Here is an 11,885-nt window from a genome sequence, read left to right as displayed (position 1 = left end):
ACTGACTCCTAGACTTTTGCTCTTTCTAAATCTTAAGCACCTTCATGGACAGATTTCATTCTGACATAAAGATGATATGAAAGGCTAGATTCCAGAAGGGGACAAAAACAGGCTTTTTCCTTTCTTTTTTTCAAATTCATGATGTCTAAACTGTGCACATACAAAAAGTAAAAAAAAAAAAAAAAAAAAAGTACTGTGGCAGTTGTGCCGCACTCAGCCACACAACTTGCATACACAAGTTATGTGGTTGAATACACCAGTATTTTATCAATTAAAGCACAGTATGTGGAAGCTGTGGGTTATGAAGATAAAATTGAAAAATAAAGAAATAAAATAAAACGTTCTCTTTATACTCTAGCATCACCACCAGGTCAGCGGAGCTTAAACTAATCATTTTGGCAATGAATACAATTATTAGCCATATTTAGCAGTCATATGGGCTTGAACTATGGTCACCTGAAATGCTTGTTTTACTCTGCACTTGATCACCCAACCACATAAGGTATAGCCAAATTATTTGATATGATAGCCATTTGTATTGCATATCTGCCAAAAGTATAGTTTAGCTTGGCCAATTGTTACCCTTAACATATTACAGGAAATGTTGTGCCAACATGCCTTGTGATGCTTTTTTGCAAATTAGCCAGAGACTGAATATTGCTTTTCCTTGAAATATCCCCATAACCAAAAGTCATAATGATTTACATTCATATCGAATAAGTGGTTAAGCATTGGAAGTATATTAAGAAATAATGTGGCCATTGTCAGATGTGGCTCAGAACAACAGTTTTACCAGTCAAATGTTATTAGCATTAGTAGAGGCATTTGATGCAAGAAAGCAAGCTTATGCGGCATCAGCCAAAAAAAACCACTTCCACTTCACCCCCTCTGTTCGTTTGAAATACCTGTCCAGCTGAGCCTTAAACTTATTTAGGCTATCAACTTCCACGACAAGGGATGGAAGTCTGTTCCACCAACCAACCACCTGCTGGCTAAAGGCAAATTTCCGCACGTCTATCCTACATCTGTCTTTCCTCAATTTGATTTATGCCCTCTCAGGTGATTATTCTGAGCAAGAGGAAGAATCCTATCAGCATTGAGCATGCTCAAACCATTCAAGGCTTTATACACCTCTATCAGATCACCTTGCTGGTGCCTAGTCTCCAGACACTGTAATTTGTAAAACTTAAGCCTTTCTTCATAAGAGCACCCCTTTGTTCCATTCATTAATCTTGTTGCCCTTCTCTGTACTCGTTCCAGCAGCTTTACATCCTTCTTGAAATGAGGCCTCCAGCCCTGTATACAGTACTCTAGGTGTGGCCTGACCATTGCCTTATACAAGGGAATAATCACCTCCTTATCCCTGCTAGAAAAATTCCTATATATCATTGACATACTGGTGTTTATATTCATTTTTATTCTCGTTCGTGTTCGGGCTTCTTTGGACGATGCAGCTGTGTTGCGGGACTGGTTTCCTTCCTTGTGTACTTGTTCCCGAGCGTAACACCAGTATACTCGTGACTGTCTAGTGCCTTTTTATATTAGGACAATGGTCTCGAGCCCTAAAAGTTCTATTAATACGTCGTAGGGAATAGAACCTGCAGCAACCGTCCAGCGTTGTGTTATTCACTACAAAACCCTTTCAATTATAGTCGGATCTTGAGTGCCGCAATGCAAGTTCTTTTATTCTAACATCTACTTTCTGATCATCGTGTGAATGGAGAACAGGTCTGAGGCAGGTATTGTTTAAACAAAACAGAGTTTAATACTGAATCATACTATAGAAATTGTACATACATGATTAATAAACACTAAAGCTCTAATGGCAGTGACAGGTAAATAATACATTATCTAGCTACACCAATTTAAGACAAATTACATGCAAATAGTTTGATTTTAACATGGGTTTTTAATAGGGTAATGATTGGCTCTTCGTGTGGATGGCTCATCTCTAGCACGAACTGGCATATGACATACTGGTCACATTTACTGTCAGAGAAACATAATGGGTGTCAGTACTAAAAGTCGCGCTATTTAAGATAGCACTCATAAGATATGTTTTAACTTGTCATACATCATATTATCTATAGTGAATTATGATAGACGACAATACTAAGTGTTGCGCTATTTAAGATAGCAGCATTAGGATATTCTGTAACTTAACAATACTAACATAATAATCATGTCATTGAGGAGTAAGGTTTATACCTAATAAAAAGGGAGTCATTATGACTTACCAACAAGGACGAAACGTTCTACGGGGTGCGGAACTCGGCGAGGGGATTCCATGCTTCTCAGTCTTCTTTTGGGTTCTGCTATTCTCACTCACACATTCTGTATCTTCTCGTACTGTCCGTCAAACTTCCAAAATAAAAATCTCCTTTTCCTGTCCTCCTCCGTTGACTATATTACCCCTTATCATTTGAACTTCTACCGATCTGGTGTTTGTAAAAGGGAGCCAGGTAATCTGCGATGCTTTAGCGACAAACAGCATGAAGTAGTTTCTCCAAGAGCGAGAGGTGCTCATACTTTTGGACTCCCGAACTTCCTCAAAAGCGACTGTTATCTCGAGTTAAGACAATAGTGACTAGGGGAATTTGTAACCGGGAAAGCTACTAAGTTCAGATAAAGAGTCGACACTACCGACTTTAGAAATCTTATTATTGTCGAAGAGCTGATATAAGTTTGCCATTAGTTTAGTAGTTATATTTTCTGCTGAAATGGCCAAAACAGCTCTTTAGCAAAAGGGGCACAGAAAAGGGGGGGGGAGAAATGTATGCAAATTAATAAGTAAAATGTGGGCATTTTACACAAATAATGTGTGATGATGCTCTGACTGCACAAAAACCATTTTTACAAACCATCTTTCTCTTGCAGTACTGGAGTCATATGATGTCAGAAAAAAAATCACAATACTTGTTTTGGGACCACTTGCTTGAACATTCTTCAAAGAAGAATGGTTCATTTGTGAGATTTGTTATGAGCCCACACAAGATAGTGAAATAGCCATTGGAGGATGTTCTCCCTACCCAACAGTGATGGGTATTCAAATTGCCATTTAGCCGGAAATTCAGCCTCATTACATCATAAGATTATACCATTCCTGAAAGCCTTGATGATAAAAAAAAAAAAAAAAAAAAAAAAAATAGGCCAATAGGATTGTTCCCAACACACCAAACATTAAAGGAAAAGGTACGTTGATAATGAGTACTGACAATCGTATGCATGTTTTGAGAGTTTCATTTCTTATAAAATGATTCATCTGTAACCATTCATCTGTCTGAGAAAAGATCATATATGCATTGTAAAATAAGCCATTGACTGAAATTTCTGCATACTGTAAAATAGATGCAATTGCTGCTCATTGTAATGTCTTCCATATGCTTAAAGTCATGGTAGGATATGCTCCTACAGCACAGAGTATTTGATCTTCATTTGCAGTTGGTTGAAATCTGCCTTTGCCAGCATTTAAGAAAGAGTGAGAAATGGTGTCATCGTAACTGTTTCTCTAAGTCATATAGTAATAGAGGTATGTGATTCAAGAAAGCAAGCATATGAGCTTATGTAGCATCAGCCAAAAAAAAAAAAAAATTCACACAACCATTCCCTCTAAATGTTTGTCCAGTTCCTCCTTGAATTTATTTAAGCTATCAACTTCCACAATGACAGGTGGAAGTTTGTTCCAGCGATTAACCACCCGCTGGCTAAAGGCAAATTTCCGCACATCTATTCTACAACTGTCTTTCCTTAGTTTGAATTTATGCCCCCTTGGGTTCGTAATCTGAGCAAGTGTGAAGAATCCCATCAGAATTCAGCATGTTCAACCCATTCAGGGCCTTATACATCTCAATCAGATCACCTTGCAGGTGCCTAGTCTCCAGCCGCTGCAATTTGCAGAACTTAAGCCTCTCTTGGTAAGAGGATCCCTTCATTCCCCTCACCAATCTTGTTGCCCTTCTCTGTACATGCTCAAGCCAATGATTATTCCTTCCTAAAACGAGGCCTCCAGACCTGTATGCAATACTCAAGGCATGGCCTGACCATTATCTTATACAAAGGGATAATCACCTCTTCCCTGCTAGCAAAATTCCTGTATATCATTGACAAAACCCCATGACCTGCTCCTGCAGCCTGTCTGCATTGCTCAGAAAACTTAATATCTGACTGCACAATTACTCACAGGTCTTTTTCATTTTCTACCACCCTAAGTGTAGTACCACACAGTTGGTGCATTCCTCTGGGGTTACTTCTGCCTATATACAGTACTTTGCATTTGTCAATTCTGCAGTTGCTATTTCTCAGCCCATCTGCCCAAATTTTCTAGATCCTGTTGCTAGCACACTGCCATTACTGTCATTAACAACCCTGCCAACCTTTGTATCATCTGCAAACTTCGACACTAAGCTTGATATACCTTCATCAATATCATTGATAAATATACAAAACAACAGTGGGCCCAACACCGAACCCTGTGGAACTCCACTAATAACATTAGTCCACGAAGAGCAGTGTCCACTGATTACCATCTTTTATCCATTGTAGCAACTTACCATTAATACCATTCTGCTCCAATTTGTACAGTAGTCTTCCATGTGCAACAGTGTCAAAAGCTTTCCTGAAATCCAAGTATAATATATCAAAATTATTTTTTGCATTCAGTTCCTTTGTAACCACATCATAGTATCCAATCAAATTTGTCAGACATGACTTTCCCTTGACAAACCCAAGCTGTGTCTGAATTATTGCTGCAGTCTCGTCTAGATGATCCTGCAATGCATCTTTAACAAGTGACTCCATTATTTTACCCGGAATAGAAGTTAAACTACCTGGTGTGTAATTACTCGTGTCACCCTTCGATCCCACTTTGTGAATTGGGGATACATTTGCATATCTCCAGTCCATTGATACCTCCCCTAAATCCAGGGATGCTCTCATAATTATGGCTAAGGATATTAAAATCATATCTGTTAACTTGGAAGAAATAAATTTATAGTGTCCTATAATATAAGTTTAACGAATGAGGCAGTTGTCATGGAAGTTGAAACAAGTAACAATTATGTTGACACTGTGTGTGTGTGTGTGTTCACACACATACTCTGCTATGTTGGTTTCTCACAACTGAGTAATTGGTATGATTCAGATACTAGAACAACACTATTCATGTTGTTGATAGTGTGTATATATTTTTTTTTATTGTTTAAATTTTTTTGCCATGTTACACAGTTTTGTAATTTATAATTGATGTTCAGTATTTCAGATTAAACCAAATTATATTCCTATATTTTGTGACATGTATAAATGTGTCTCAAAATATAGGACCTTTTTGAATTATAAGAACTTTTTTTCTTATGTTTAGCTGTAGAATATGGTCCCACGTCTCACTATTGGGTGTGGCTGATAAACCATAAAGCAAATTTGCCTAAAATAAGAAATGCCCCCCCCCTCTTTTTTACAGTGTAATCTACTGGGGGGGATAAAATAATGGAAACACTTGTGATAAGAATAACATGTATGAACTAACATGGTGTTGGGCTACTCTCTGCTGTTAAAAACAGTATTGTATGGGGAAAATATTCCAATAATAAATCTTGGAATATTGGACCAATATTCCAAGAGGACCTTAAGAGGAATATTGGACCAATCTTCATGGAGGAACATATCAAGCTCCTTGAGTGATGAATGTGGTGGAAATCTGTTTCTCACTCTTCTTTCCAAATATGCCCACAGTAGCTCACTAACATTTAAATCTGGTGACTGTGTAAGTTACAGGAGATGTTTAACCTCAGTTTCTTGTTTCTCAAACCAAGATTGCACACATCTGGCTGTGGATATTGCCTGAAAATAATGAGTATATTTTGTGATTATATATTTGTAATAATTTGTACACATCGCACGTTGCAATGTTATCAATTAACATATAAGACACACTTGCTTTTCAATCATAAAGTCCTTGGCCTTCTGTGGGCGACACTTACCATTCTGTCATAAGGTCCTTCTGCGGGAGGCGCCTCGCCAGGTGGGCAGGAGCAGCAGTGCATAGCACACACTTCTTGATTAGACCGGGGTTCGAGCCCGTGACCACCACCTACCCCCGGAGCAATATGGCCTTAGTTGCTAATGCTCCTAAAAACCAAACAGCAACCACCTTCTGCGGAAAAAAAAACACTTCTAATCAGAATGGGCCTATACACCCATTAAATTTATGTTCAAAGGGATGTGCTGAGGCAATTCGACATAGTCAGTTCTTAATTGGTAACACTGCAATGTTCAATGTGTACAAATTATTACAAATATACACAAATTAATCACAAAATATACTCATATTATTATTTTCAGGCAATACAAGATATATTACCTGAAAATAGTACTTAAAAATTAATAATAATTACCTATTTCCATTATTGTTTTTATAACTATCTACTTTTATTTTTATAATTAAATTCTTATGTAGTCAACAAAAAATTTTTTATTCTTGCTGAAAACAAAAAAAAAAAAAAAAAAAAAATTTCCTACAAGTACATAGTACATTGCCAATATATAGACTGGCAGATACAGTGAGTGTCGCTTGTGCTCAGTCAAGTCAGAACTGCTTCGTCACAGTACAATTCATGATAAGTTGGAGCTGGCAGTGACTTGCTAGCTGACCGTGATTCACGACATTAAAGTGCAGGATTACCTGATTTTCTGCCAGTACAAATCTGAAAATTTTTTTCCATACTTGGTGAATGTTGGCATCACTTTTGTCATCACTGCCCCTGCTAAACATGTGGCAACAATTTGATCCTTTAGAATTCAGGCAAGGTGGTAATTTTCTTCATGTACCTTTTTATATCACCTCTGAATAAACACCAGATTTCATTGTCTTTCCTTCACAGTACTACCTACAAAGAAAAAAAAATCACTAGATGTTCATAAATATGCCAATTAGTCATTACAAAAACTATTACTTCGTATCAGTGTTTCCATTATTTTTCTTCCTTCAGATTTTCACCTTTTCAGACCATTAAAGAATTGTGGGGAAGTTTAACAGCAGTGCAGTAATGCAAGCATTGTCCTAAAAAATTCTGTGCCAGTAGGGTTACTACCACTCCTGTATACTGTATATATATATATATATATACACACACACACACACACAGCAAACTCTCGATTTACCGAGATTGGATTAACCGGGACACTTCAAGACTCCAAATTAAACAAAAAAAAAAAAAAAAAAAAATCAACCAGAAATCATAAAATTCAAGTAATAAGTGGTATAGGTATAAACAGATATTTTGCAAGTTGTAAATAAGCGACAAGAAGTGGCATTATAAGTCATCATTGGGAGATTAATGTGCCTTATTATCTTACAACCCTTTTTTTTTTTGAGCGGTGGGTGTCTTCACACCCACCACTCAAAAAAATAAAAGAGAGAGAGAGAGAGAGAGAGAGAGAGAGAGAGACCAAATGTTTAGTTTGTTTTAGTGCATCACGTTGATTGTTGTGTCCCGTCGCACCGCAAAAAGACAAATTTTGTTTTGTTATTTAAGTCAGGAATGTTGGAATTTTTTTTTTATAGTAAATATTTTTTATTTATTTATTTTTTGTTCATAAATTGCGAAAATCATGGGTAAACGCAGAAGAGTTGCGCTTTCAGTTAAACAAACACTTGAAATATTCAAAAGTTTGAAAACGGTACATCCGTTAAATCTCTAATGAACCATTACAATGTTGGTGACCAAATCATACGTGACATTGTAAAAATTGAAAGGAAGCTATTAGATTTAAAATTGACATCGCAAAAAATAAAGGGACGCATTGTATTGGACACACTAGTACTACGTGGTAAGTTTTTTTTTATCTATCGCCGTATTTTGTATGTAGTTTGCTGAGTATTTTTCGATACAGTAAGTCCCCGACTTACGCAACTACGGATTTGCGTAAATTTGTTTTCACTCAATTTTTTTTTTATTTTTAGGTTTGTAAAATTTAAAACAACAAAAGAAAAATAATAATAAGCAGTCAATCATGGCATGCACAAGTGAGATCGGAGTAACAAGCAAAAAATAGGAAAAAAAGAGGAGATTCTTACAATTATTTGAGTTTTTTTTTTTTTTATATGACTGAATATTTCAGTGAAGGGGACACACACTTCACCCACAGAATTCCAGCTATTGGTATTATCGTAAATGCAATAAGATCAAGTTTACTACCCGTTTATAATAGATTGTGCTGACAGAAACGCCCAATAAAATGGAAAGTGCAAATTCGTTGACCTCCAGAAATGTGCTTTAGTAAAATGTGAGCTTGTGCGGGGTGATAATAGTGAGTTTTCACCTTAACTCTGTGAAGTTCTTTACAAAAAATTTCATTTTGACCATTATCATGGTGCTAACTAAGAGAATAAGTGAAAGCGGTACTAGTACATCTACTAACAAAAGGAAAGCAATCGATTTGGATCAGAAAATTAAACTAATAAGAATGTAAGAAACTAATAAGAATCAAACATTAACAAGTATCACGCTGAATTCAGATTTGTCAATAATAATATGGTAGCAATATGTTACTAGTCATTCCTGAGTTACATAAAACTTGATGAAGTAGGAAGAGTCCTGGAACATATCTCTTACGTATGTCGGGGACTTCTGTAGTTTTAGATTAACCAGGAAATTGATAATCCGGGATTTGTTTTTTACCGTATGTGTGTGTGTGTGTACATTATGACTTTAAAAGTTAAAATGCAATAACATGAAATAAGAAAATAAATAAATATTAATAAATATATGTATAGGATGAGAATAGTCTGAAAAGACTGCCGAATATAGAACAAATAAAATGATTTATTTATGTCTATGATCAAAATTCCAGGCCAAGTTTCAGTCTGTCTTGCACCTTGACTCCAAGTAGTCATTAAACTACCCACAAATTTATGGGTATACCCAGAACTTACTAGCATAGTGCCCTAGTGTAGATGACTTGGGTGAGAAAGAACAGTGAGCAATTGTATAGTCTACACCTGGTGATTGATGCAGTTGAGCAGTGATAAACTTATTTTAAAATAAATAGATTTTTTTTTTTTTTTTTTTACATTTTAGATTTTCATACATTATAAAATTGTTGTTCAAGGGAGATAACATTATTGATTTATGTGTTGCACAGAAAATTCCAGTTACCCGAGACTTGGATTATCTCCTGGTTTGTGAGCCTGTTGATAAGATTAAAATCCAGCCTACAGAAGACCAAGCCTTACCAATTCCAGTAAAATCAGGATCTTAGATTTAGAGCAATATACTGAAGTTCAAAAAGAACTTGTTCTTGGTTGTGAATATGGTTATTGCTTATATATTTACGCTACAGAGAAGCTTTCGGGATAAGGGAGTAAAATGTTTGTGTGTGTGTGTATATAGATATATATATATATCTATATATATATATATCAGTACAGTGGATATAATAAAGTTATCTCTTAGGGTATTATTTTTGTGTTATGTGAGTTGTTAATTATTTGCAATTTAAGTATCTTGAATTAGAAAAAGGAATGCGCACTTTTTTTTCTGAATGAGGAGGATGACTGTAAATTTAGATAAAAAAATCAAGGAATTGGGTTTTTTTTACTCATTATAAATGTAACTTACAAGGCTTGGAAGCATTTATATCATTCTCCAGCAGCAGTACTGATATAAACTGATATAAATAATTTTCATGATTATTCTTCTGTTTTTTATCTTGTAATATTTATGTCCATGTGACCTTCATTTACATCCTTTGATGGTATACCTTTTTATAACTATTGCTATATGAGGTAGGGGTGGAATTTGTATTTGTTTACTTTTAATATGCTATGGCTGTATATTTTATGGTATACATCATTTTATTTGGTGTATATAGGAAGAATGTTATTTAATCTGAAGTTATTGATGAGTGTTATATTCACAAAACACAATGCATCTTTATGTTGATATCTTATCAGCCTACTACACTCAAAAGTTATTCCTCTCTAATATAGAATATTATATTACTTTTAGAACTAACTATATAAGAATAACAAAATAAAAGCCAATTGTCTTAAGCTATAAGGATAGAATTCCAGTGGCTAATATTGGAATTACTTCCTCACTGGCAAAAATAGTCGTGTAAAATCTTTAAATAAACAAGAGTATTTATGCTGCTATGACTGACTTTTAATAGTAAATTCACTTCACAGTCACCGAAATATAATTTATATATATATAAAACTAAATAATATTTAACTCATTTTTACTTTTGTTTTCTAAAAATTTATATGAAGATTATTATGATGTTCAGTAAAAATCTTGTTAAAAATATCTTCAGGAAGATCCCCTAAATATGTTGCCAGGCTTCCTAGTCATGACTCTGTATGCACATTAATATACACATATGTGCACGTGCGCACACACACACACACACACACAAAATAATATTTAATTATTTAAGATTTGTTTTAAAGTGAAAGTACTGTATATTCTAGAATGAAAATGTGCTGTCTTAAGTGGAAAAATTTGTTTGATTTCATTTTATTCTGTAGTGCTGCTTCTAGCACAGTTTCCACCTCACTTGAGTAGATATATTTCTTTGTAATTTCAGAGTTTAATATAATAAAGTTGGTATAGTACAAATTGTGATTGAGTGACTTTATTCATCTTACCTTAATTATGTTGTAGGAAATACATAGAAATTGTAATTTCTATGTATTTCCTACAACAAAGCTTGCTAAGACTATCTTATATCTTCAAGCACCAGCTGTGGGGGGGGGGGGATGCTAGATAGCCTCATCAAGTTTTGTGTACTTTAATGAGTGCTCTCCAATAATTTCTTCAAATTCAGTGCACTGCCATGTAGTGTGTAATGCTCAAAAAATATATACATTGGAAATCTTTAGTGGCATTACAGTTAATAATCACTCTCATTTAATGACAAGAATGTGTAGTTCTCTTCAAATTTCTATGTGATTAATATAAATATCTATAGTTTACAGTTAACTTCAGAAAGTTGGGTTATTTCAGCAAACTGAAGTAACCCAACTTTACAAATATTACAGTTTCAGTGCAGGCCATCAGCAAAACAGTGTTGTAAAACTCTTGCATTAGTGAACAAGGATAAGAAATTCTTAAAATGGGTAAAGGAATGTTGTTTAAAGTGTGTGCTAATGCACTAAAAAAATGTACTAAAATAAAAAAAAAAGAACTTGAGCAAAATCTCATTAATGTTCCGTTGAGAATTTAGTAGCAAAAAAGATGTACTTTGGTGGATTAGGTCTGGGGGGGGGGAAGAATGTTTGAGATCCTTTTATATGGGTCACTGCTACATACCAAAACTTCACAAGGTTGTTTGGAAAGACTGATTTTAAGTATTCAGTGTATTGGATGCAATGTTTTTTAAATAGCATAATATTATCTCAAAAAAATCTAAGAGGCATTTCCAGTATACCAAAAGAAGTTTTTGGTGAATGGTTAACTGAAGTCTGATCACAGCTAATAGAGGAATGTAACAGTGGTCAAATATTATGTGCAGATGAGATTAGTTTTGTTTTTTTTTTTTACCTCAAGGTAACTGGAGAACTTAAGTTAAAGGGTAAAAAATATATTAGTGGAAATATGTGAAATATTGATTATAAGAAACAGGAATCAAAAAGGCACAACACACTCTTATGGGGAGGAGGGGGTAAGGGTTTAAAAATGTTAATGTTAAATGTTACCTGTTGTGTATGAGAACAGTACAAATGTATAGGTAACAGTTATCATTTTTGAAAGAGCAGTTTTTCTAATTAGAACTGGAGAATGAAAAGATGTTATTGCCCATTCCCTAGAAACAAAAAGTTTGATAGGTTAAAACTTGGGGTTTTTTTTTTTTTTGTCGTCCGCCCCCCGCTTATAGGTAGCACAGTA

General features: G+C 34.9%; 1 protein-coding gene across 1 annotated transcript in view; it reads left to right on the top strand.

The window, feature by feature from the left end:
* Nucleotides 1–9,255, top strand: part of LOC150077569 (transmembrane protein 59-like) — a 74,662-nt gene extending 65,407 nt beyond the window's left edge. Inside the window, exon 5 of the mRNA XM_090385945.1 lies at nucleotides 9,075–9,255. Within this exon, the coding sequence (XP_090242071.1) occupies nucleotides 9,075–9,255 (181 nt within the window). The remainder of the gene's footprint in view (nucleotides 1–9,074) is intronic.
* Nucleotides 9,256–11,885: the final 2,630 nt, after the last annotated feature.

Source organism: Mastigoproctus giganteus, chromosome 12 (assembly GCF_048544385.1).
Source record: "Mastigoproctus giganteus isolate SK-2022 chromosome 12, ASM4854438v1, whole genome shotgun sequence".
Classification (NCBI taxonomy): Eukaryota; Metazoa; Arthropoda; class Arachnida; order Uropygi; family Thelyphonidae; genus Mastigoproctus; species Mastigoproctus giganteus.
Note: the sequence above shows the minus strand (reverse complement) of the source record. Positions and strands in the feature narration are given on the sequence as shown.